The sequence below is a fragment of the Phoenix dactylifera genome, chromosome 7, assembly GCF_051530095.1.
Source record: "Phoenix dactylifera cultivar Ajwa chromosome 7, Ajwa_hap1_PhDact_Kaust_v1.1, whole genome shotgun sequence".
NCBI lineage: Eukaryota > Viridiplantae > Streptophyta > Magnoliopsida > Arecales > Arecaceae > Phoenix > Phoenix dactylifera.
This window is the reverse complement of record NC_143196.1, coordinates 26,767,554-26,794,038: the sequence shown is the minus strand read 5'-3', so window position 1 is coordinate 26,794,038 and position 26,485 is coordinate 26,767,554. Positions and strand designations below refer to the sequence as shown.

Genomic DNA, 26,485 nt, shown 5'->3' with positions numbered 1-26,485 from the left:
TGATTACCGTGCTCCTTTAAATGCTTCGGAGCGGACTTACAGACGTGGAGCAACTTGGGAACCTTATAACCATAGCTAAAAACATGAGAAGCATGTTTTGGGTCTGTTTGTTTAATCATTGGCAGTCCAACTGGATCACAGGCCTGGGTCGATCCTATATACATAGAATTTTCAAGAACAGCTTTGGAATGGGCTGGCTCAAATCTCATAAGGACAATTTTTTTTTTCCTCCGAGGAATAGATTGGGAAAGATATGGTTGATATGAGCTGGGTAGGACTTAAATTCTATAGTATTGTAAATCTTATTTCCGACCCTGAGGGTCCGATAGGATTATCCAAACCGGCTCTTGTACTTTTTGTCCCCTTTTTTTGAAAAAGTGGTCCCTGTTTATATCCCTAGTTTTAAACCTAAGCTGCCTCACTCTACGTTTGAGAGCTTTTCAAAACAAATTCAGCATAGAGGTGAGCAGGTACCTTTGAGAGGCGTGCAGCCTCTTTCAACAAGCTCGAAGAAGTGGAGGTAGCCCATGAGGCCACAAGCACTTGTGGTCCAGAAGAGAAGCTCCGGAATACCCATCTCCTTTGCAACCTCTAGTGTAAAGCTCATGACTCCATCAGCTATGAAACAACTAATGGGAGGTGCATCCATAGACATACTAATCTTCATCACAAGGTCTCGAAATGGAGCCAAGCAATTCTCCCTGGTTGAGATACAAAGTTCTGGGATGTTCTGCGTCACGTCATCATTTTCGGGTGGAGGCAAACCATCTGGAATGGCCTCGAAATGGAAATCTCTCGAACCATTCAAAGAATCTGCGCCTCGAGACCTTAACAAGCGTTGATGGTTGTATATGGTATTGATATAGGTGATGTGAAAACCTCTAGAATGAAGGACCTTGGCGAGATGAAGCAGGGGAGTTACGTGGCCTTGGGCTGGGAATGGAATGACAACTGCATGGGGCCTTGGAGAAGCCATCTTACTAGAAGAGATGGTAGTCCCACGAAAAAAAAAAGAGAAATGGCCACTAACTCTTGAAGTTCTCCCAACTACATGGGCAAGGCCATATAGCATTTAGGGGGGGAGATGAAGAAGGGGGCCATGGCATGGAAGAAGGGTGCAGTTAGGGAAACCCAGCCTGGTGGGCCCACCCTGAAATATTTAAAGGGGCCTAGGATTTACCAAAAAAAAAAAAGAAAGAGAAGAAAGTGCCCTAGATGTGGGATCTTATCTTTGGTGAAGTATTTAGAGTTGTTTGACGAGTTACACGTAATTGTTTATGGGATCATTGACCATTTGACGTGGTCCCAAATGTGCTTTTGTGGACTTTTCTTCATAGTATACCTCGTTATTAGTTATGAATGGGACACATTGTCCTGCTCTAGTGGATTTACCTGGCATCTGATGTTATTGTAATCTGTTTTTTGCGAGCATATGATCATATTAAATTCAAGAGTTTTATAGAGAAATAATAGATTAACGTACTCGTCTTGTGTTGGGTAAAACAAGTTTAGAAAGAGAGGTGCCGTGACGAGTAAATTTATCAGTTATCATATACAAATGTTCCGTTGAAGAGTTTCTGTTTGTCCTAAATGGAATATTATTTTCCCAAGCTTAGAGCAATTGTCTAACATGTGTGTGATAGCTTTCGTGGGTGAATGAACTGCAGAAAAGAGAACAATAATAATCAAATCAAAAAATCATATTAAATTTTATGGTGACAGTATAGCTGCAATGATCTTGAGATTGACCCACTGCTTATGTGGTTATCTTTTAACCTGTTTTAAAACAAAAAAACAAAACTTATTACTTTTGTTAAGACTTTTATGTACGTCCGTTCTCATTATATCATTTTACAACTTACTGGTCAAGGTTGGATTATTCCTTTCAAGTGATAATGATCCCATGTCACATCCTTTTTCAATTATTATGGTCGCTATCAAGTTCTCATCCACTAATATTAAATTTTTTTTTCTTTTTACTTTTATTATTATTATTTTATTGCAATAATTAATGTGAATACGAATATAGTAGCATCGATCAATATCCGGATCAGCTTAGCAAGAATAATTTGAGAAAAAATTGGTTAACATGAACCGGGCCAGCCTTTATATTCTATAGTGTTAAAAATTTTATTTTCAATCGTAAAAATCCAAACAAAATTATCCAAACAGACACTTATATTTTTTTTTTCTTCTTTGAGAAATTTGTCTTGCTTGTGTCCCTCGTTTTGAACCTGAACTGCCTCACTCTACCATGCTCGAAGAGGTAGAGGTACCTTTTAAAGGCGTAAAGCCTCTTTCAACATGCTCGAAGAAGTAGAGGTAGCCTATGGATCACAAGCACTTGTGGTTCAGTACAGAAGCTCCAGTATATCTAGCTCCTTTGCAACCTCTAGTGTATAGCTCATGACTCCATCAGCTATGAAACAACTTGTGGGAGTTGCATCCATGGACATGCCAATCTTGTTATCCAATCTTGATCATAAGATTTCTAGATGGAAAGCCAAGCAATTCTCCCTAGTCGAGATACAAAGTACTGGGATGTTTTGCATCATGTCATAATTATTGGATAGAGGCAAACCTTCTGGATGACAGCAAATTTGATTCATGCTAGCTACAATCACAAAATATGGCAACATGATTACCAATTTTTAGTGCATTTGAAATTTGAAATTTGAATTTTAAACATCAGCCCTGCAATCGTGTTCCTCAATGTTGGGATATGCAAAATTATCATTTTCGTTGTATTTTAATTTGAATTGAAAATTTGTAATTTAAACCCAAATCAATTGGGTCAAACTTTCTATATGTATTCTTATATGTCTATAAATACAATCCAATACAACAGTGGTAAATATGACCACTATTCTCATTCTCAAAATTTTTCTATTCTTTCTCCATAATCTTCTTCTTTTTCTTAGTATCAGAGCAGTATTGGACTCACACCACTTGTGCCTAAGATCAAACATCCGAAGGTCATGGAAGGATTAATTATCATATTCAGCCACTTCATTAGAAACATCATCAGTTCCTCTGGTAATCACCAACATCACCGATCTAACTCCTATTAAGCTTGATTCAAACAATTATCTTATATAGAGTTTCTCCCAATCCTAAGAGGTCATAAATTAATGGGTATCGTAGATGGGAGAACTTTTGCTCCTCTAGAAACCATCTTAGAAGGTGATAAAAGAATAGTTAATATTATCTTTGATAAGTGGTCTGAAAAAGATTAAATGGTGTTATCCTGGATTAATACTACCCTTTCAGAAACCGCCATTACATACACTGTGGGTGTCAAGTCTGCTGGGAAGGCATGGGAAGCACTTGAGAGACGCTTTCGAACCATTACCCACTCCTATATCATTCATCTGAAGCAACAATTGGGTGAAATTAAGAAAGCTCCACCCTCAATGCAAGCTTATTTACACAAAATTAAACAAATCAAGGACCAAGTAGCTGCTAGTGGGGAACCTATAAATGATATAGATATTCTTATATACACCCTAAAAGGTCTTATAAAATCTTATAGACCATTCCAAACTGCAATTCGAACCCATGCAAAATATGCACCAGTCACTATATAAGAACTCCATAGCCTTCTTCCAGCAAAAGAGTTAAGTCTCGGCAAGCCATCCAAACCCACACAACCCAATGCTACTACATTTACTATAAATCATAATGGGTTCAAAAATAAAATAATGGTCATTGTCTATTCAACAACCAGCAACAATAATGCTCCAACAATTATCAATAGCAATAGTAAGCATTTGACACTCAAAGTTGATCTCGGCAACATCATAAAGGGCCTAACAATTAGGCAAAAAATAGTGTAGCACCAATCTAACAAAACACTATATAGCCCACCTATCAAATATGTAACAAAGCTGGGTATACAAGTTTGGATTGCTATCACCATCTTGATCTTGCCTTCTAAGGTTGACATCCTCCCCAGCAATTAGCTGCAATGATAGCCACACCACATCTCATGAATGAGTCTACATGGTACATGGATACCAAAGCTACTCACCACATTACTTTTGATCTTAGAATTCTGATCATCAACTCTTTATACCATGGCTCAAATAATGTTCAAGTCAGAAATGGTGAAGGTTTGGTTATTAAACACACCGAATCTTCTCATGTCACTACTTCATCCCAATCATTTATATTAAAAGATATCCTCCAATGTCCAAATGTATCAGCCAATTTACTTTCAATCAAAAAATTTACTCATGATAATAAATAACTCCTTTACATTTGATGTTAATGGCTTTGTAGTACAGGACAACGCTACGGGGAGGATGCTCCACCGTGGGTTACTTGAGAATGGACTCGACATCTTTCGCCCACTCCAACCATCAAATAAGAAGATCTCTTCAACATCATTTATCCAGCATCGGGTCTCAGATGAGGTATGGCACCATCTGCTGGGGCATCCATCTTCTTCTCTACAATATTTAATCTTGTCGCAAATTTCTCCTTCAATAAAGTCATCCAAGAACATTTGCCCATCTTGTCAACTTAGAAAGAGTCACAAAATTCTCTTTTCTCCTTCTAGTTCCAGGTCTTCGGAACTTTTGAGACTAATACATTGTGATATATGCGGCCCTACTCCTATTGCTTCGATTTCAAACCTTAAGTATTATCTTATTTTTCTTGATGATTATAGTTGTTATACATGGTTATTTCTGCTTAAGTGCAAGTTTGATGTGTGCATCACATTTGTTCACTTCAAACAGCAAGTAGAAAATCTTTTTGAAACAAAAATCAAAATTTACATTTGAATGGGGGGTGCGAATTCACGGGATATGCATTGACTAATTTTCTTAAATCTCATGGTACTGATCATCATTTAACCTATCCATACACGCTTGAACAAAATAGTGTTTCCAAATGAAAACATCGTCATATTGTTGAAACAGCCCTAAGTTTATTGGTCCACTCTAATTTACCTTTAAAATATTATCTTGAAGCTTTTTTAACAACTACATATCTTATTAACAGGCTGCCTATTTTTCCTTACACCTCGCAAATCACCTAATAAAATTTTAATTGGAAAATCACCAAACTATACCCATCTCAAAGTCTTTGGATGTGCATGCTATCCGTATCTTTGCTCTTATCGATCTCATAAACTAGAATTTAGGTCCTCCTGCTGTATTTTTCTTGTTTACAGTACCAATCAAAAGGAACATCGATGTCTTGATATTAAATCAAGTCATGTTTTTTTATCAAGACATGTGGTCTATGGTGAGTCTTTTTTTTTTCCATATCGCAATGTTACCACTCTTCCCTCCACCTTATCCCTATCACTTTCAGATTTGCAAACATAGCCTCAGCCAGTGGAGCAACACAAAAATGCTACCCAATGTTCAAGCTCTACTTCAAATCTCCAGCCTGTTTTAAAATACAAAAATTGATGTCCGACTACGATGAGTTGCAAAGGGAGGTTACTAGGTATAAAAAAAAATATTTCAACCTAACTCTGAATCACCAGTAGTTGACAATGGCTGTAGAAGTGTTGGACCACTTCTTTGTATAGTGGCACTAAGCTTGCCTAGAAAAGAATATTAATATTTTCTAAGGTTTGTAACTCCGATCTTTGCTTTTATTTTTCCTATAAAATAAAAGGTTGTAATATATTTTACTTTACCTAATGTAATCAATTGGATTGCATCATCAATGCATGTTGATATATTTTGTAGACCCATCGTGCATCGCGGGTTACTTAGTAGTATAGCATGTAGATACAGGATCAAAATTTGTGTACTTCATATCTTAATCTCTTAATAGTTTCTCAAATTAGCTGGAACCTTGAAACCCCGCACACCCCCCCCCCCCCCCCCCAAAAAAAAAAAAAGATTTATTTTTTTCAAAAAAACATTTCTGTTTAGCACTCTCTCTCTCTCTCTCATCAGCCTTCTTTTCGAATAGAATTCTTGCCAAATCCATAAAAATCAATCTCGAAGTTGGCAGGGGTTGGGGGTGTCATGAGTCTAGAGCTCATTGGTGCGTATAATACTAATAGATATCTTCAACGAAAGATGCTATACGGCACCTTTGTATTCAACGCTCCATTCCTCCTCTGATGCCGTGCCGGCCGTTTGAGCAAATAGGGAGAGGACTCGCGAGCACTAGTCCCTTTCTACCGTTTTGGGCAGAAGAACATGGAGATATCTTGTCCCTATTTGCTCATCTAAGCTTTACCCAACGACTAATATAGAATTGCATGTGATTGGAGATATCTGGTCCTTATTTGCTCATCTAAGCTTACCCAGCAATTAATAGAGAAATGCAAGTGATTGGCCGAGTACTAGCGCATGGGGCACTTACTCAAATGCCAACTTACTTAAAACGAAGGCTACATTAATTATTCTCAAGGGTTCAGTCTTTTACCAATATGCCAATAGCTAGCACTACTACTCGCATGTGGTGTACATTGAGTAATGCACCTCCACGCCAACCTCGCGACTTTTTGTTTTTGTTTGATTAAAACCTAGCGACTCCTAAACAAATATATGTACGATCAATACCGGGAGTTTGTAGTATGGTTCTCATTTATTCTTTGGCCATTTCTTTCCATGGTCTTGATTTTTTCCCCTCCAAACATACATAAGATTATGACTCATGGTTTAAATAATAGATATTATTATAATGTCATGATATCCGTAATTTTTGAAATTTTGGACATCCCCAATCTCAATTCACATGCGCAACACCATCTAAATAACTACAATCATAAAGGCGCTGTTCTAAGCAATTGTTGCCTATGGCTCCTCACTAATGAGAAAGAACTGAAAGCCATTGGACCACTCTTCTCTGCTTATAAAGCATTACATAGGCAAGGCCCAAGGTCCCTCAAACACACACACACACACACACACACACAGACTCACACTTACGGAGGGAGGGGGGGAGGGAGGGGGAGAGAGAGATGGGTTCCGTAGCATTTGAGAAGCCTCATGTCGTCTGCATTCCTTACCCAGCCCAAGGCCATGTAACGCCAATGCTTAAGCTCGCCAAGCTCCTCCACTCCAAGGGCTTCCACATCACCTTCGTCAACACCGAGTTCAACCACCGCCGCCTCCTCAAGTCTCGAGGCCCCTCTGCTCTCGACGGTCTCCCCGACTTCCGCTTCGCCACCATCCCAGATGGCCTCCCCCCTTCCGACGCGGACGCGACCCAAGACATCCCTTCTCTTTGCTATTCCACCATGACTACCTGCCTTCCCCACTTCCGCCGCCTCCTCTCGATGCTCGATGGCCCCCCACTGACCTGCATCATCTCCGATGGTGTCATGAGCTTCACTTTGGATGCTGCGAAGGAGCTCGGAGTCCCTGAGGTCTTGTTCTGGACCACAAGTGCTTGTGGCTTCATGAGCTACCTCCACTACCGCCACCTTATCGAGAAAGGCCTTGTGCCGCTCAAAGGTAAACAACTCCGCACTGCAGCTAGAAGTTGGCCCTTGCTACGTACCTCTAATTGCTTTCTTTCTTTCTTTCTTTCTTTCTTTTTTCGTCCTTGTTTCTAAAATCTTTACATTCTTGCGAACAGATGCGAGTGATCTTACCAATGGATATCTCGACACACCATTGGACTGGATACCAGGATTGAAGAATATGCGGCTAAGGGACATTCCGAGCTTCATCCGAACAACGGATCCTGACGACACCATGATCAACTTCGCTTTGCATGAATGCGAGAGGACAGCCATGGCGTCGGCGATCATTCTAAATACCTTCGATGAATTGGAACAACCCGTCCTCGCTGCCATGGCAGCAGTACTCCCACCCATCTACACCATAGGACCGCTAACCTTGCTCGCTCGCCAGGTTCCTACAAGTCCAGTCGCCGCCTTGGGCTCGAACCTATGGAAGGAAGAGACGGCTTGTTTGAACTGGCTCGCCGGCAAAAATCCCAAGTCCGTAGTATACGTCAATTTTGGTAGCATAACGGTCATGACAAATCAACAACTGATAGAGTTTGCATGGGGACTGGCCAATACTGGCCATGAGTTCCTGTGGATAACTAGACCTGACCTTGTCAAGGGTGATGCTGCTGTGCTTCCACAGGAGTTCTTGGAGGAGACCAAGGAGAGGGGTCTCCTTGCAAGCTGGTGCCCCCAGGAGGAGATACTATCGAACCCGGCAATCGGAGGGTTCTTGACGCACAGCGGGTGGAATTCGACGGTGGAGAGCATATGCGAAGGGGTGCCGATGGTAAGCTGGCCGTTCTTCGCCGAGCAGCCGACAAACTGCCGGTACGTGTGCACCGAGTGGGGCATCGGCATGGAGATTGACAGCAATGTGAAGAGAGAGGTGGTGGAAGGGATGATAAGGGAGCTGATGAGGGGGGAGAAGGGGGAGGAGATGAAGGAGAGGGCGGTGGGGTGGAAGGAGAGCGCAGTTAGGGCGACCCGGCCTGGTGGGCCCTCTTCCCTCAATTTGGAGAGGTTGGTCACGGAGGTGCTTCTCTCAAAGAAAGGGGCCTAGGATCCACCAAAATGTGGGACCTTATCTTTGGTGAATTATTTAAGAGTTGTCTGTCGACGAGCTATATGTAATCGTTCACGGGGATCATTCACCATGTGAAGTGGTCCCAAATGTGCCGTTTTGGATTTTTCTTCAAAGTATTCCTCGTTCTTAGTTATGGATGGATGGGGCTGGAATCGAATGGAATATAAATCGGATACTAGCAAATCTATATGCATATTTATTTTATTTGATAAATACAGATATGAATCAAAGATATTATTAAGTAGATTATAGACCAAGATAATAGCATGTTAATGTAGTCATTTATTTTTTAAAAAAAATTATAATTTTTATATAAAATTAAATAGGGTTATAAATAAAATCTGATATTCGGATACGGGTCGAATAGTTGTCTATCCATATCTGTATCTATTTTTGTCTGATGGATATGGATACGAGTATGGATATTAGTCGGATGCACAAATTTCTATCCATATCCAGATAAATTCGGATACGAAAATGAATTCGGATGAATATGATCTAATCCACTTTTACCCATGGGACATATTGTCATTGCATTCTGTTTGTTGCAATCGCATGATCATATTAAATTCTAAGTGTTTTGTAAAGAGATAGTAGATCAGTATACTCTTCTAGTGTTAGGTAAAACAAGTTAGAAAGAGAGATACCGGGATGAGTAAATATATCAGTTATCATATATATATAAATTTTCCGTTGAAGAGTTGCTGTTTGTCCGAAATGGGATATGATTTCCCCAACCTTAGAGCAACCGTCTAACATGTGATGTGATAACTTTCGTGTATGAATGAATTGCAGAGAGAACAATAATAATCAAATCGAAAATTCATATTAAATTTTATGGTGACGGCATAGTTACAATGATCTTTAGATTGACATGCTGCTAATGTGGTTATCTATTGACCTGTTTTAAAACAAAGGACGAAACTCAGTTACTTCTGTTAGACTTTTATGTACGTCCCTTCTCATTATATCATTTTACAAGTTACTAGTCAAGGTTGGATTGTTGCTCTCTACTTATGTGGTCCCATGTCAAGATCTCTTTCACTAATGTTAGGATCCCTTCCAACGAGTTATATGGGCAGTTTCAAGCAACCAGTTTGGAGGATGAGGGTTCAGTAAAGCTGTCAAACTCTCATTGACTGGTTTATAGGTCTTTTCAAGTGAAAAAATTGGATTAGAAACTTCGATAACAATTGTTTATCCTTAGTTGATCTCTTTAAATCTCAAGGTTCATGACAAGAAGTCATGACTTCTAGCCAATGATTAAAATCACATGAAGAGATGAAAGTCATAGAACAGTGGCTTTCTTCCCGGATTCTGGCAATCTGTTGCTACTGTGAACTATATTGTTTAACAAAACAAGAAGAAAAAAAAAAGCAACATTTGATTGCAGGAAATGCAAGTGATTTCTAAGGCTTCCATGCATGCGGCAGGAATTCGAGGATCCAAAACCAGCCGGTTCATTATCACCACACACAGTACCATTTACAAGGTGACAAGATCCTTACGGCACTTGTTAAATGGCTTATTTGTTTACTTTTATGATATTTTTGAGGAAACAAAAAAATTGATTTTGCTTGAAATATTTTTTTTTTTTTTGGTTAGAAGATGCTCGTAGCCTCTCCCACCTGCCCCTAAACCCAAACTGGATAATTTTTTTCTTTTCTTTTTCTTTTTTTTTTGATAGAACTGGATAAAAACCATTGAAAATTTTCATATTATTCTGAGGACCCACTCTATCCTCTACTTTTTGAGGCTCAATCCTATCAGTCTATCACCGATACGAATAAACAGTTGAGGAGATATAATTTTATATAGCAAGTAGCTATCAAGAGACATTGACAAATTACGCGAACCAACAACTTCATGGGCATTTATTCTCAGTATGGTGTGAATAAAAGCGGTTGGTAAGGGTAAGTGATGGATGAATGGCTATTAATTGGAGAAGAAACTTTTTGCCCTCTCTCGGAGGTGGCATGCGTTTCTGTTTGATAAAGTGAATAGTTCAGCTGCAGTCGATGTCGATCGGCAGCTGATCGACCTTCTCCTCATAATAGACGGTAGACAGTGAGGAGGTGATAATGCCAAATATCTCATGGGCGAGCGAGTATTGGAGGCATCTTCGATTTACTTCAATCTCTAGGGGTTAAGCCATGAGTTTGGATTGTATCTTTCATGCCAAAAATTGATCTTCTTTTCTACTACATCGATCATTGGATCACATTCTGCATAGATCTCAAATGATCATTGCGTGATCTAACAGTAGGCGTCTGAGTCTACATTGATCTTTGTTGGATCACATCCTGCTTAAATCTCGAAGTAGTCATTGCATGATCTAATAGTAGACCCTGTCTGATTATATGGAGGTTAAGAAATATTGGTAACCTCGTCCGCATGTTCCATAACAATGGCATCTACCCGAGTCTACCTTGGGAATTAAAGGAGGATATAACCAAATCCCAAAGAACTTTCCATTTCACACACCTCCTGAGAAGTAAAGGCAAGTTGATTGTGTAGCAAATATGGGAGAAAACATCACAAACATAATTGAAGTCACGACTTCAACTTGCAACAAACGATGGGGGAAAGGGAAAAAAAAAACCTTGGCATCAAGCAAACCGGTCAAAGTGGAAAACAAGGCGATCAAAGTCAAACAAGACGACCATAGTTAAAGTCACGACTTCAACTTGTAACAGAGGATGGAAAAACCCTCGGCATATGCAGACCCTTGGCCTTTACCCTTAAAGTCAGAGCGGAAAAGAAGGCGGTCAAAGTGGAAAACAAAACAGCATAGTTGAAGTCACTACTTCAATACTTGGTTATTTAATTAAAATTTATGAACTATCTACTAAAGCCTATTTTGCAAGCTATCTTGCCTATACACATGTAAGTTAGCTTTTCCTAATAGTAAATTTGAATATATATATATATATATATATATATATATATATATATATATATATATATATATATATATATATATATATATATATACACACACAATTTTGCGAGCTATTTTGAGGACCCAGTCTATCCTCCTTTTTTTGGTCAAAAGTCTATCCTCCTTTTGAGGCTCAATCCTAGTCTATAACTGATACCAATAACCAAACAGTCGAAGAGAACTAGCCGGTCCAAGTGGAAAACAGACCATAACTTCAACTTGGAACATGAGTTGGAAAAAACCATTGGCCTTTTTTTTTGTAATAAAAACCATCGGCCTTCAATTGGATATGGATAGATAGACAGACATATAAGAAAGATCGAAAGAGAGAAAGATAGATAAATTGGCCACCAGGACTTCAATCTCTCTCCACAACACTTGCCGGAGAGAAGTCCTGCCTTCAATCTAATTTCACATGATACCACATAAATGATATCAAAAAAGAATTGTGTCAAACACACTCCCAGCAAAGATCAACCAACACTTCATGTATCGATAGTAAATAATTCAGTGAAAAATAGTCCAGATTTGCAAACTAGCAGACTCTCACTTTTCTGTCTGCCTTTAGCCAAGGATAACAAGGGTGAATGCAAAAAAGGAAAAAAAAACGCAGGCTCAGTTCCAAGGAAGCCCCTATATTATACATAGAGAATTATAAAGTGAAAAATCGTACATAATAGGAAAACCAATGGGATGTGAAATAAAAATTACTATATACACTATATCAAGCTTCCGATTAGCTTGGAAGATTCAACGAAGCAACCTCGAGATCCATGACAGAAATCAGCAAATCCTCCAAGGAACTAAAATTCCATTTGTTCCTCAGCCTTCTTGCATCGCCACAAGTAGTTGAGGGTACATAATGTGAAAGTAACATGGACTTACTAGTTAGCAACCATAGCACTTTCAAGCAATAATTTAAGATCCTGTAGCCTGCAAAGATATTAAGTTATTTTGTGACTACAAGAGTCAAATAAAAGGACAATAACTACTCGCTCAGATGGCTGGCACCTCTCTCCCAAGGGCTTGCCCTTGGGAAAGGCCCAGGGTTCAGCTCTATTGGTCGCTTATTACCACTGTATTGCTAAAAAAGTGTCAAACAAATGAACAAACTGGACTCTTGGACATTTTGGGGATGCATACCTCACATTACTCAAGTCAGGGTAGGTTGCAATAGCATCTTCAAAATCCTAAGGACAAAAAGGAATTATCATACCACCTTGAACACGAATTTGTATGACCATGGGACAGAAGAATTATCATAAGGAAAAAGAATCGCACCTGTTTAGCAGTAGATGGTGTGTAAGTTATTAGACATGGCATTCCTGCTCCAGTTGCTGCCTGTGAAAGTTAAAAATTCTGATCAAATCCACTAATAATAAAGTTTCAAACTGCATTGAATTATAAAGCCAAAGACATACTTGTAGCCCGATGACACTATCCTCCACCACCAAACAGTTCTTCCCTACCACACCAAGTTTCTGGTTGGTAAACGTTCAGTGTTTCAGTATAACAGCTAGTGATATAAACCAAGCAATATTCATTGATGAAAGCCCTTAAGAAGAATGATACATATGTATTTTTAACTACCTTTGCAGCTGTTAAATAAATTGATGGATCAGGCTTCTTTGCTTTGACATCATCACCTGCAAGCACAAAGGATTATTGATAGCATTGAGAATGCATTACACGACTTCATCCTATAACAGAGGCATGCACCCCACATTCTGACACAGTTTAGTCAAATAAGTGAGCAAAACTTACACGTACTCAACCAAGTTTGCCATTGACTGTATTTGCTCTTATCAAACTGCTTTGAACAAATTGTTGTCAAATTTGTGTTGGGATGTATATATTTGTAAATGATGTTCTCTTGCTATTCTTATATTAGCTTGTATCAGTTAATATTTTTCAGAACGGGTTTTTTGTTGCAAAAATGTGTGACATTAAACAAAGACAGTGCATGAGGAAAATTATAAATTTCAAAAAGCAGTTAAATTGTGGATTTGTAAATTCGTGATTTTTAAAATTTGTCTGACTGTCTGAAATTCATCCAACGATGGAATTAATTGTACAATAACTTCAAAAATATACAACATCACAGTATATCATGATTTTATTTGTCAAAATAACCAAACACTTCTAAAGTGAACAGTAGGCGGTAGTGAGCTATATTTATGAAAGACAACAGATGATGCCAGTTGCAAAAGCATATGTTTGTAATTTGTAGAAGAAGATCAAAAAGAGAACTGAAAATAAAAGCAAAGAATTGATTCTCAGATTTTCTGCGATGTCATTCTGTTATAAAAGGCCGCGAAATAGGGGCTGCAAATTCCCAAAACATACGATAAAAGGTTATCAGATCCACTAGACATGCCAGACCACAAATCAGATAGTTCAACTGTTGTAAAAAGAGTTCTGGGATTAATATTTTGCTAGTTAATCAACAAAATATAAAAAGAAAGCCAAGGTCAAAAATGGCAGGGGATTTGAGACATGTTTGCAAAGTTGTCCGTTAACATAGACACAGTCTGGATGATGCATAGGGGTGCTTAAATGTCTTCTGCCAAGATAAAAACTCACTTCACTAGTTCATTACTAGCTGATTTTGCAAACACTTTGAAACCAGTGGAAGACTTCAAAATCAGCAGCTTGCTTACCTAATTCCCTTTAAGTAAATCAAGCAGATGAAGAAGGAAAACAAAGAACAAGCGGAAACCTGTTCCTATCTGTTTGAAGATTTTCTCATATAACTTTTATTTTCTAGTTTTTGGGGAATAAGCTTGAGCTTATAAAAATATTAAAAAAAAATTAAAAAGAGAGGATAAATGAATCAAATCCTAAGGTGCCTGTATGAAAGCTCCCAACAGAGAAAGCATCGATACAGAAATTGCAAACGGGTTCCAAACAGGTATGGAATTAAAAGACACTACTATTGATTATTGAGTTCCCAATGAATGGGAACCAACATAGATGAAATCATAAGATATGTTTTGCATTAAAAACTAATCACAAGAAAAATCAATAAAATAAAAGACCACTGCAAACCAACACTTCCCCCATAACAGATCATAAATGTCAAACTTGCTCAAAAAGGTGACAGAAATTGCAGGCAACATAAAGGTCAATCCATAGATTTAAAAAGAGCATTCAATTGAAAAGAGGATTATATGTTCTGGGCAAAAATAAATGCTAAAGAAAGCTTCTCACGATCCACAGGTAAATCCACCTCAAGATCCAGTGGTGCATAAAGTTAGATGCAACATAAATGCCAGCTTGGTTCAAACAGACAGCATGAGAAATGGTATAGAAAATCCAAGCTCAGAAACAAAATGTGACCAGAATAGACCACTTGTTTTCTTACTATTTGAAAGTAACAAGTTGACAATAGGAAACTACAGAACCAAAAGGATGATTGTCTAACCCAAAGGTCCAAACGTCTTTGTACAAGAAAACAACACCCTGTCTCGAAGTTGAGGCTGTCTAAATGAGTTATCCACAAAAACATAATTACCATGTTCATAATATAGATTAAAATACTATCCATATGGTTGTCAAGTATATCAGTTTTCCAAGAAAAGGTAGGTATATCCTAGGGTTCAGAGTACTGCACCTTCGACATGAAGAGTAAAACTTTGATAGGTAAGTTAGGAGGCAAATTGAGGGTGAAACTTCTCAGTTTTTTTATAAGTAGTTCGCAGGCATACTTTGGGTATGAAATACTTTTTGAAGAATATGTGACGTTTAATCCTAATAATACTTGAAAGAAAGAACCTTAGCAGAAATTCACTTTTTATATTTTCCTTCAAATATGCTAGAAAACCCAATTCAATTTAAGGCCATCCTTATATCATGAAATAAGTATAATCTGTGTGGTATTTGCTGAAACATATAGAAAATTGTTCAAGCTACAATTGGTTTTCCACCTGTTTTAGTTGCATGACTTCACATAATGCCCATGAAACTGAAAAGCAAGGCAAAAATTTTATAAATAAATCTCTGCAGTTGTCATGAAAGAATATGAATCCAATTATTATAAGTCATTTTAGCAGCAATATAGAGAATGACAAGCATAATGATGGCCACCTTGGCAGCCTAGGTGGGCACTTTAAATTTTTGCAATTGCAGAGCCAGAGGGCGTGAGGGGGGGCAATTGTCCCACCTGGATTTCTTGGATCGTATGTGTTGCATCCAAAAAAAAAGGGTCATGACCAACAACAGCTAAATGGGGAGAATCTTGATATGGTAGTGCTCCTACAATTAATAATTATGATTAGTTAACTGAAAGTGAAATTCTATTATAATTTCCTTTTGAACTCAGAAATGTAAGCTTGCTGATTTTACTAGAAAATAGGTATTCACTCAATCATCTCCTTCAATGCCTACATGCACAGTTATTATTAGTTACTTATTATCTCATATTCTCCACCATAATTCCTTAATCACAGGAATTTCATTTGAACACTTGATGGAGATTTTTTTTTTGGCAGAAAACAACTGGTAAACTGGATGAGAAGAACAGCACCATTTATTTCTATTGCAGCTATAAAAGAAAAGAAAAATAAATGGCAATGGGGTAGAGATAACGTTAGATCATTGTCACATTAGTTAGTGTATGTAAAGCAAGCAAAGACAGCTTGAAACATTGAGGTAGAACTGTTTGTAAGAAAAAACAGTAATAAGCAAAGCAACAAAATGAAATGAAGCAACAGAAGATCGAGGTGCAAGACTATGGTCAGCTGTCAGAAGGATTATATTTTGTGATGTCAGATTTCAAGGTGACCGAACTATTTACAACTCTATCATCAATCAACTACATTTTTTAAAAACATTTTGTCCAAGAAAGTGACAATAGCTTCAAATATGAAATGCAAAATATAACTGGTTCCATTGCTTGTCTTCATGAAAAACACAAAAACTACCAAAAATAATATAATGTCAAGGTCAGTGGTAGATTGCTTATTTTCTTCATGAGAAGACACATAAACTAGCAAAGATATTATGACATAAAGACTGATGGTAGAGTACCTGCAAGAAAGCAGTCAAGACTTTCAAACCGCTCCTATGGAAATGCACAACCAAAGAGGAAAAAAAACAAGAAGTGATATCTCTGCATAAAAATATCATTTTGGCCATTCAATGACTGCAAGAATAAAGTTTTCAAAGGCAAGCTTACTATTCCAATAAGATTCTCAAGACATAGCACAACTGAACTTTTAGTTGCTGCAGAGCAAACTGCAAGTCTAACACCCTGCAACATTAAAGAAAAATTACTTTAACTAATGCCTGACACACCACAACGTCAATTTTCAGCATCCAGTAATTTTATGCACAAGACACAAACTTTCATGTAAAGAATAAGGAATGTGCGCTACATTAACCACTTGAAACAAAAGGCTCTATCTCAAAACCTGTAAACAACTAACAGAAGAAAGAGATAGTCGAACCGTATTACCGCACACTTGGCATCATCCATTAGTTGCAAGACGCCAGGTCTAGGCTCCACCTGATCACACAAATAAAGAAAAATCTCTCATCTTTTGAAATGAAGTTCCCATGCTAAACATCATGCTTGCAACAGTATAAATATAATATACCAGGATCGAAGAAATATTCTTACAGTTCCAGATTTGATAATTTCTTTGTACCTCTCTGTCTTCCAGTCCTACAGAAATGACGACACATTATGAAGCTGCAGACATGATGATCAAAAATATCTAAAATTGATATGAAAGTAGAAATAGTATCCTGTGGTGAGGTGAAAGTCAAAGATGATATAGAAACAGCATGCGTAAATTGCCAGAATGAATGAGATTCAACGAAAATTCCATCACATGAGCAATGACCGATTTGTTATCTAAATGAAAAGGGGGTATTTAGCAAGGATAGCAGTCCAACAAAACATTAGCACAAAAGGCTAACACTTACAGATATCTATGGACAAGAATGGAAGAAATTCAGAACAGAGATAATTATGATATGGCCCCACAGTGTGATAATTCTCTGGTTTGTATATTTATCCTTTCTGCATCCAATGCAAGACAGGATTCCCATTCTGCAGAATTTTCCAGTCCTGAGTTAGCAGGTTCAGTGTATGGGATGGAAATCTAGGTCCTACTTTACGGAATGTATATCCTACGTACACTTCTTCTATAAGACATTTGATGACATGCCTAAAGGCAATTTGATTATATCCAACCAAGCATCAAAATTCAAACCAAGGCTATGATACAGAAAAAGGGAATTGCAACATAAATCCTCTACTCTTCCCCTGGCACTTGCTTGCAATACCATATTTTATCCTATCTATTATGTCCAATATTTAAAAACTCAACTTTGGTTTCAGTTTCAGCCAGACCATATGAATTTAGTTTCAATAGTTTCGCTATGGGCTTACACTAGTTTTGGTACCCGTACTGACAAGCAACCAGGACACACCTAATAAGAAGTACCAGTACAGTACATACCGTGCTACCAACAATCAGTACAGGAGGTGTACAAGTTTCCAGTTACCCACAAATACAGAAAGGTATTTTGCTCTACTGTCAACAATTTTGTTTGAAAATTATAACAAATTAAATAAAATATTTAATATTAAAATTTCATAAATGAAGAAAAATGAAATTATTCAAGAATAATAAGTTAGACATTATTTCAAAATAGGATGTTGCTTAGAACCTTTTAGATTTATTTTGGGTAGTTTCATATAAAAATATCAAAATATCACTTTCCGAGAATAAGATATTAAAAAGTACATTTGGTGTATACAATATCATTGGCCGTGTATCATACAAGAACTTGAGCTCTAGGATAGCCAAACATAAAGACTTTTTCTAGAAATATCATTGAAATATAGTATGCAGTGCTTCCAAATCCTTTTGGAACTTTCAAATTCAAGTTTCGTACACAAACGATGCTTCCCAAAATTAAAAAAAAAAGAAGAAATGCAAGAAACCACAGTGAAATCTATATAGACATCAAATTTAACACCGTAAGTTAGTTCCACTTAAACTCTAAAAGTGGACCTAGTTTTTGATCAGATAAGCTAAAACCAAAACCAAAACTTTTGGTTCTAACTTCAGAGTTCCAAACAGTTCTTTAAATCATGCTCTCACCAGTAGAATTAACCAATTTTGTAACAGTGGTTGTCTACGTTATATTATTAAATTTCCGATTATAGCAACACAGACTCATATTTTGAATTGCATTGTAGACTTTTTAGTGCCGACAAACTTTCTGCTGTATATTACATAATATCTTTTAATTCTCCTTCCGTCAATACATACTGCAACCACACTTGCAATGTTGCAGAACTCAAATTTGATTTATGTTTTAGTTGGAGCAAATGAATTGTTTTTGGCCATCTCAGCCACTCCATCTAGCAATATTCTAAGATCAATCAATAAGGGAACATAATGCAGACTGAAAAGTATAAACTGGTATAAACTAGCATAAACTCCAAAACCAGTGCCAGTTTCGAATCATATCCCACCAAAACTGAAACATTTCAGCAAGGTGGACTTTCATGTGGAGCTCCAAATCATGCACACCTATTAGCTGGCTGCAATCGCGTGGACATAGTTAAATCCTTCACTTAAAATCAAGATAGATATCGTCACGAACAAATGCAGATCCCCTTAAGCCATTCGATCATGTCAGATAAAGACCCTGGCTTTCTTAAGCGGCTCTACCGCCAATACATTATGATAGGACTATTTATCAGTGATCAAGGTACATGAACTTGCCTGGAGGATATCAATCAACCTTTCCTTATCCGACTCGGTGGATGGAGGAGTCTCAGAGATTGAAGAAGAAGGCCAACCATTCTCAGTGAAATACCTATCAATTCGGGTTGGAATTACCATCAATAAAAAGAATTTCAAGCAAATTGAAAAAGATAAAGGAGAGAGGAGGGTTACCATCTCATCTTGGGCTTTCCTCCGCCGATCCGGTTCTGGAGCTCGTCGTAGAAGTCGGAGCTCCAGTAGAGGGCCTGAGAGGTGGAAGGGGGGCAGCGGACGGCAAAGTGGGCGAAGGCGTCGTTGTAGGCCTGGCGGTGAAGGTGCTCCGACTCGAGGATGACGCCGTCGCAGTCAAAGATGAGAGCCTGGAGAGGGGAAGACGTAGGAGAATGGGAAGGAGAAGCGACGGAGGCGAGCGGAGGAGATCTCGAACGATGGCTCCGGAGGTGGAGGAGGCGGAGAGGAGAAGGCGATGGAGGCGAGAGATCGGGGAAGAGGCGAAGGAAAGGAGGGCGAGGGGAGGATAGGCGGGGTGAAGCGGGGGAAGGGCAGGGGAGAAGAAAAGAAGTGGAAGCCATTGGAGGTCTCGCCCACTCAATCTATCGGTCTATCCGAATTCGGAGCTTTTTTTTTTTTTTGTTTTTGAAAACAGAGGCGAGAGCGGCCAGATAAAATAAGAAAACGGAAATTGAACTAGGGGTCTGGAATCAAGCTTTGCTCCGTGAGCTGATCAAACGTCGGGCCGGGCCAAGCCGGGCTCGGACCGGTCTCAACGGCAAAATTTACTCGATGTTTCTGTCCCAATCCAGCCCAGCCGGACATCGAGCCTCTTATCTTTATCCAAGCCCGGCCCGATCCTGAAAGATCAATACCAAACCCGTCCAACAGACCAGATATTGATATATTCATTAACATATAGTATAAAATTTTATTATTACAATATATACTTAGCTAATATAAGTAATAGTATATATATTTATATATTAAATATATATAATTTTTTTGAATAATGGCGAGGTCGTAGCTGTGCTCTAAGAACACCAATTCTTAATACATGTCCCAACCATATATTCATCTACCCTGTCACTTTGAAAGCATGCACAAGTAGCAAGACGAAAACTAATGCACTCTTGGCAGAGAGCTTAAGGGGGGAGTGAAAAACTAAAAAAAATTATTATTATTATTCCTCACATCCAGAATTGCACCTTGAATCATTAGATAAAAATCCGAAGATGAAGAGAGAAATAAAGAATATCACTATTCTATAAAGAAATTGCCGCAGGAGGAGGAGGAGGAGGAGGAGGATAATGAGTGAGAGCTCGGAGGAGTCGAGGCGCGAGAAGGCAGGCGCAGATTTGATATGAGAAGGGGCAGGCCAAAGGCAAGGCAGGAAGGGGCGAGCTAGCTGAGGGTGGTGGAGGTTGGAGGGTGTAGAGGAAGAAGGACATAGAGTAGGGAGCTCAATTCAATCCAAAAGCATAGGATATTGAGCAACTCGATCTTACAGCTTATCCTTGGCCACAAGTTAAGTTGAGGGGAGGCCCGAGCTATAGGAGGGTTTGACCTGCAACGTGTGGGCCAACTACAATCCCCAAGCAAACAGGCTATTCGTATCCCATTAGTGCACCTGCAAGTCTCCAAGTAGCCCTTAATTTCTTTGGTGGGTGTGCACTGCTAGATTCCCTCTCCCTTCTCTCTCTAGAAATCTTTACCTCAAATTTAGACGAGTCTAGATTGTAGGATGTATCATATAAAAAGACCATGCATACCAGCATTCATATGCATTGCATGTAAATGTATATTGCTGGAGCAACCTTCTGTTTTAATTATACAACATAGTTGTGGCTTAATAATAATTGACCACTGAGAAGGATTGTAGAGTCCTTAAAATGTCTATTAAAGGGACGGCCATGACCGCGTGCACTGATACAGGAAGATTACAGCTCGTCTCTCACGTTGTTGAGTTACTCAACGATCAACCAATTATTGCACATCCGACTGTCATAACATGATCTGCCTTCTCGGCTCTGTGCCTTTATCCTTATAAATATCGACATCTGGAGGATCTGCAAGTACGCTCATGCTTACTCTTACACCTAAACTGATATTTTGCTTTACTCTTTCAAATCTCCAACTCTTCTCCAAAATCTTTGCCTGGCTTAAAGCATTGGAGGATCTCCCATCCGATAAAATTCGGCGACATTCGATATTTTCTTTCTTGTTTTCAGATCGGACTCCTAGCTCCAAGCAAATCTCTTCGTTCGAGCATAACAAGCCGAACATAGCCAGTCAATCATTGTCTGCCATCTCATCCAATTCAGTTAGGTCGGATTTTGGTGGTAACAAATAGCGTAAGCAAACCATCATTAGTAAATTTATATATAAAAAAAGAGAAAATATGGAACCTTGGCTGGTATTGGAAGCTCTCCATTTTTTGCTGAACAGCAGCATCCTAAACACGCCCTACCATGTTAAAGGTCGGAATTTCTATACTGGGAAGGGGATGAGGGCTCCTTAATGAATTGGGTGGGCCATGCCCTCCTAAAAAGCCAAAATTTTTATGTATTTACCTAAAATCTAACTGGGCTTGGACTGGGATACAAGAATTTATAGGCTAGAACATCTAGAGAGGTCAACGGAAAGTGAAATAATTAAAATCGAATTCAAAATCCACTATCATTTTTCAAAACTGAAACTAAAAAAAAATAATTTTTAAAATAAAATACCATAACAACCACCCAAATAAAAACTGCAAAATCAAGGCTAAAACTAAATAACCGAGTACCATTTAATTTTTTTTATTCATTTCAAAATTTTTATATATAAATACCAAATTAAAGATATCATCTATAATTTTTAAAATATAATTTATACAAACTCAACTAATAAATATATCCAAAAATAATAACACAATTATCCAAAAACTCAATAATTCAGAAATAATAATACAACTATCCAACAAACATAATAATTCAAGTTAAAACAAGCTCAACTACATTTAAAAAAATATAATGATAAATTTTTCAATATAAGAAAATTTTGGTGAACAATGTAGGACTCTATTTTGCCTTCATCAATCCATGAATATATTATGCCTAAGAGAATAAAAAAAATATAAACAAAAAGCTCAATTAATACAATAATTTGTAATATGATTGACACATATTTATTCAAAGTATACAATCTTATTAATACCAAGAAATGTTCTATAAATTACCTACGGAAGAATCATCTTCACTACTATTTCATGGACCACCTAATTTAGATTTACACTAAATACAAAAGTTATTAAGGATATTAACTATCTGATGTGTTTGGCTTCGGATTTGGTGTCAAATTCAGTTTTGGATCGAGTTTGGATCAGAAAATTAACCAAAATCAAAATCAAAACCGAGCAATTTTTAATTTTTAAAATCATCACCGAAACTATCCATATTTAATTTCAGCTAAAACCGCTCTATTCAGTTCCAAGATGGATAAAATATTTGCATATTTATCCCCGATAATATCTCTTAGAATATACTTACCTCAAGCCCACAGGTTACCATAATATCAAACCCCCCCAAAAAAAAACAATTTAAGCCCAACATTCACAAATTTCTTTTAAGCAGCAGATGATAGGATGATAGGCCAATTGTGCCTATCAGAACTTACCCCTAGCAAAACAAATTCCTATCAATCGGCAGTTATTTTTATCATAATAACTATGAGAATAAGTGCACATAATTAGTTTCTACAAATGATGAGGGATTGGACTATGTCCAACACTTGGCAATGCACAACTGAATTAGTCTGCATCAAACACTTGGTTCTGCCCAATTGAAAGAAGCTTGCAGCCACTGAGTGACAAATATTCATGCTCATCCTATCCATGCCTTTTTTGGTACCCAGCACACCGAATATGGCAGCTAAACCATAAGAACCACCATGGTGCATGGCAGGATACTGTGGCAAACAAGCACCTACCAGAATTTCCAAAGGATTTGAAACATCTCTCATTGTGGAATAAGCTTATCTCAATTTTTTTTTTGAGGTAAAAAAGAAGTGTTACGTTACATAATTCCACTAATAACTAGGTGGCCTAGCAAGGAACAGGAAATATTCCACTAATAACTAAGAGGCTTAGTTTGGACTTTGGAAAGAGGACAAGGGCCAAGATAACCCATCTATCCCACCTTATCCTGAGATAACCAACAAATTGGCCAAATGTTGAGGTGAAATATTCTCGACAATTGGATCAAATCAAGGATAACTGGGAAAGTGATGGGATGGAGTGTGTAATATAACTGAGAGTTCGGTCAAACCAGGAATACCTGGGCATCATTTGTTCTCCAGGATCCCTGGAATTTTGTCTGTTCCTTTTTTTCAATCCCTACCAATTAGTGAAAAAGATCAAATAACCCCATAATTAGCAACACTATTATCCTTTTATCCAATATGTGATCATCATATGTCAGCCATATTTTTGTACCAGGTAATCATTAAAAGGGGAACGAACAAATTATTCCGAACATAACGTTCATGTTATCCCTGATTGTCTCTTGTTATCCTCAGCATGTCTGTCCCCCAAATTGCTTATCCTGCTTCTGGACTAGGCCAGCTGAGGAGAATAATCCTCCCTATCTCTAGCGACTTCTGAGACAAATATCAGTGTAAAATTAGAACACTGTAGCCCTCATTTCCACCTGATCAATTATAGTGTGATAGAAGACATCTGATGTCTGAAAAGGAACAAAAGAACAAGAAAAGCCTGAGGCTAAACGCTGCAGCCTATAACTTTCAGCTAACCATCCTAAAGGTGTATTATGATAGTGGTGCAAGAGAAGCATTTTTTTAAAAAAATGGAATCCACATATGCAGTGACGTAGAAAAAGAGGAGGCTGAAGAGTGTAGGGGAAAGAACAAAAGATTTTTGAAGCAGGAATCAGATTCGCCTTGTGCAGGCTCCACATGGAGATTAGCTTTCATGATATAAGTTTCTTCAATTCATTTTTGAGATACAGCAATTATACTTCGGTGACAGTGTTACAGATCATGCGGCTCAGACGGATAACCAATTCAAGACTCAAGGTTGGCCATGAGCTTTTTCCATGCGTCATTTGAAAATAGGAGGCTAGCCAAAAAAAAAAAGCCCCAACTACGCCCGACCACAACTAGTTGTCAAATCATACCCACAGCGAGAGAGAGCTCTCTCACACTATTTAACACTCTGGGTTCCATCATGGAGAATCCCAAGAAGATAACTGCAGCCCCTCAGAAATGTGACAAGAGAATAGGAAACAGTAATGACTGATAAATGGGGGTGGCCTCCCATTTAAGAGAGCAGATAAATGAGACCCAGAGTGTTCCCTCACGGCTTCTCCATACGTTCAGCTCCTTCAGCATCAATTAATAACTCCTAATAAGCGTAACAAATACCACGCTAGTACGTACTCTCAGTGTGTGCCTCCGTTCTCTTCCCAACACAATCCCAGGGACACCGCACCTCATTAAACCCACAACAAAAATGGCAGCAAGTACTAAAACCAATCAAAACAGAAACTAGTAAACAAAGAATGAGAAGAAACCTATCCATTTCTAATGGGTCTTCCGAAATCCAGCAACCATTGATCCCAAAAGAGATGCCCCTTTTCTTAGTTCTCCATTTCTAAGGGTTATAGAGGTGGCTGCCGCACCGGCATTTCCACCCCAGAGGTTTGTAGTTGGAGTACATGGTGTAAGAGGGCTGGTCGGCCAATGGGCGGGCCTGCCCGACCGGCCGGCCCAGGCCGGGGTCGGCCGGGCCTGGGAGGGTGGGGACCTGGACCGCCGTACAAGGGTTGCACTCGTTGCACTTGTTGTGGCAGCTGGGTGGCGTTGATCCCAGCCTGATCTTCTCTTCCATCAGCATTCCCTACACACACACACAGAGAGAGAGATCAAAGCTCGCCATTAGAGAAGGAAAAGAAGACTTACAGGAAACGGATAAGGAGAGGTATGGATGGATACCTGAGGGGAGGAGAGTGAGGATTTAGCAAGGCAGGAGGTGGGGAGGAGGAGATTGAGAAGTGTTAAGAGGAAGAGGAGGTCATGGGTCACTGAGCTCATAGTCATGGGACCCCTGCCTTAAGCCATGAAGTTGATAGAGGTTGCGGTTTCTAGTACTTTTTTTGAGTATAGTGGATGAGAGGCTGAGAAGGCGGAAAGGGAACTGCCTTTTTGAGTGCGCGTATGTGCTTATTTTAGTGCTTTAGAGTTCACCATTCTGAAGAGAAGCTAGGGAGATGGCGGGGAGAGAAATAAATGAGCGTGGTCTCGCCTCTACAAGGGAGAGAAAGCAGCAGTGGAAAAGAACAAGACATGGGAAATTGACAAATGAGATGGTTCCACTTCAATACGGAAGCCACAGGCGTCTGCCTCCTCTACTCTCTCTCTCTCGCGCGCTCTAAAATGACCATTATACAGAGTGGGGAAGTGATGGAAACAGCGAGGCTAAAAGGAAAGGCAGTGATTAAGATAGATTTAATACAAACAATCACTTTCATTTGGGAATATGGGTTTGACTGCCACCAAATGAATGAATGAGATGAGAAAGAGAATAGGGAAGTGGAGGGAGGGAGTCGCCGAGTGGCAGAGGCTTTTACTCTGATAGTGTGAGAGTAGAGTAAGTAAAAGGCTGCAAGGAATCATGAGGAGGTTCTTGTTTTTTATTGCGTTTTTACTCATTTGTTTGCCTCTGGGTAGATCCAGAGATTAGTCAAACAGTGGCAGATAGCAGAAGGTTGGCAGATAGCAGAAAAGAGAGAGAGAGAGAGAGAGAGAGAGAGAGAGATTATGACAGTAAAATGTGTACGTTATCTTAAACGACCGTAGAGAATAGAGAATAGAAAAGAATACAACAAGAGAAGAAAAGGAGACTGCATCAGTGGGAAAAGAAAGATGCGAGAAGAGAGAGTCTCCGTTAAAAGGACCTTTTTGATGGAAGGGAAGGCAAGAAGGGGGAGAAAATAAAAAAAAAAAAAGAGGAGGGGGAAGGTGGACAGTAGAGACGGGTGCATAATTTTCCGAGGGACGTACAGTTGCTCACATGGGGGAGCACCAAGGCAAGATACGGCCTCGAATCCAGTCACCAATTCATATGCCTCGGCGTACCACCCGTTTCCAACCGTTCAAGTTACATTCCAATGGTTCTCCAAATTTTATACCTCGCACTACGCTCACCGGGCAGGTGAGGGCAATGATGAGTCCTTCCCCTACAGACATAAGAACTGGAGCCAGCCAGGGGTTGTCTACTTATCTTCCCC

The 26,485-nt window shown here is 38.8% G+C and overlaps 3 protein-coding genes and 1 pseudogene across 5 annotated transcripts; 1 reads left to right on the top strand and 3 right to left on the bottom strand.

Moving 5' to 3' along the window:
• Positions 1-451: 451 nt before the first annotated feature.
• Positions 452-976, bottom strand: LOC103720189 (UDP-glycosyltransferase 85A5 pseudogene; annotated as a pseudogene).
• Positions 977-6,848: 5,872 nt separating this feature from the next.
• LOC103720187 (7-deoxyloganetin glucosyltransferase-like) lies at positions 6,849-8,732 on the top strand. Its single transcript, XM_008809786.6, has 2 exons — positions 6,849-7,433; positions 7,558-8,732. The coding sequence occupies exons 1-2, from the start codon at positions 6,938-6,940 to the stop codon at positions 8,493-8,495; spliced, it is 1,434 nt and encodes a 477-aa protein (XP_008808008.4). The 5' UTR covers positions 6,849-6,937; the 3' UTR covers positions 8,496-8,732.
• Positions 8,733-11,921: 3,189 nt separating this feature from the next.
• Positions 11,922-19,863, bottom strand: LOC103720186 (Haloacid dehalogenase-like hydrolase (HAD) superfamily protein). Of its 3 annotated transcripts, none has more exons than XR_015967438.2 (12): positions 19,380-19,841; positions 19,206-19,299; positions 17,081-17,125; positions 16,916-16,966; positions 16,637-16,711; positions 16,489-16,522; positions 15,623-15,714; positions 13,051-13,106; positions 12,882-12,941; positions 12,742-12,801; positions 12,604-12,650; positions 11,922-12,393 (listed from the first exon to the last, which is right to left on the bottom strand). XR_015967438.2 is itself a non-coding variant. In XM_088701409.2 (11 exons), exons 1-11 carry the CDS (start codon positions 19,778-19,780, stop codon positions 12,345-12,347), a joined length of 972 nt encoding a protein of 323 aa, XP_088557535.2. In that variant the 5' UTR covers positions 19,781-19,863; the 3' UTR covers positions 11,922-12,344. The 3 variants fall into 3 exon arrangements, 1 of the variants encoding a protein (XP_088557535.2); XR_015967437.2 differs by lacking the exon at positions 15,623-15,714 and having other exon boundaries at positions 11,922-12,093; positions 12,172-12,393; positions 19,380-19,837; XM_088701409.2 differs by lacking the exon at positions 15,623-15,714 and having other exon boundaries at positions 19,380-19,863.
• A 4,844-nt stretch (positions 19,864-24,707) lies between these two features.
• LOC120105967 (EPIDERMAL PATTERNING FACTOR-like protein) lies at positions 24,708-25,411 on the bottom strand. The gene is made up of 2 exons (XM_039118761.2): positions 25,191-25,411; positions 24,708-25,095 (listed from the first exon to the last, which is right to left on the bottom strand). Exons 1-2 carry the CDS (start codon positions 25,293-25,295, stop codon positions 24,850-24,852), a joined length of 351 nt encoding a protein of 116 aa, XP_038974689.1. The 5' UTR covers positions 25,296-25,411; the 3' UTR covers positions 24,708-24,849.
• Between the last annotated feature and the right edge of the window lie 1,074 nt (positions 25,412-26,485).

What these genes read in the sequence shown, in the direction of transcription:
- LOC103720187 (XM_008809786.6), top strand. Translation starts at nt 6,938, where the DNA reads ATGGGTTCCGTAGCATTTGAGAAGCCTCATGTCGTCTGCATTCCTTAC. An exon ending in AGGCCTTGTGCCGCTCAAAG is followed by an intron (nt 7,434 to 7,557) that starts GTAAACAACTCC and finishes TCTTGCGAACAG; the next exon opens with ATGCGAGTGATCTTACCAAT.
- LOC103720186 (XM_088701409.2), bottom strand. Translation starts at nt 19,780, where the DNA reads ATGGCTTCCACTTCTTTTCTTCTCCCCTGCCCTTCCCCCGCTTCACCC. An exon ending in TCTTGACTGCTTTCTTGCAG is followed by an intron (nt 13,107 to 16,488) that starts GTACTCTACCAT and finishes TTGTGCTTGCAG; the next exon opens with GTGATGATGTCAAAGCAAAG. An exon ending in TTTATTTAACAGCTGCAAAG is followed by an intron (nt 12,942 to 13,050) that starts GTAGTTAAAAAT and finishes TTTACCAACCAG; the next exon opens with AAACTTGGTGTGGTAGGGAA.
- LOC120105967 (XM_039118761.2), bottom strand. Translation starts at nt 25,295, where the DNA reads ATGACTATGAGCTCAGTGACCCATGACCTCCTCTTCCTCTTAACACTT. An exon ending in CCTCACTCTCCTCCCCTCAG is followed by an intron (nt 25,096 to 25,190) that starts GTATCCATCCAT and finishes GTGTGTGTGTAG; the next exon opens with GGAATGCTGATGGAAGAGAA.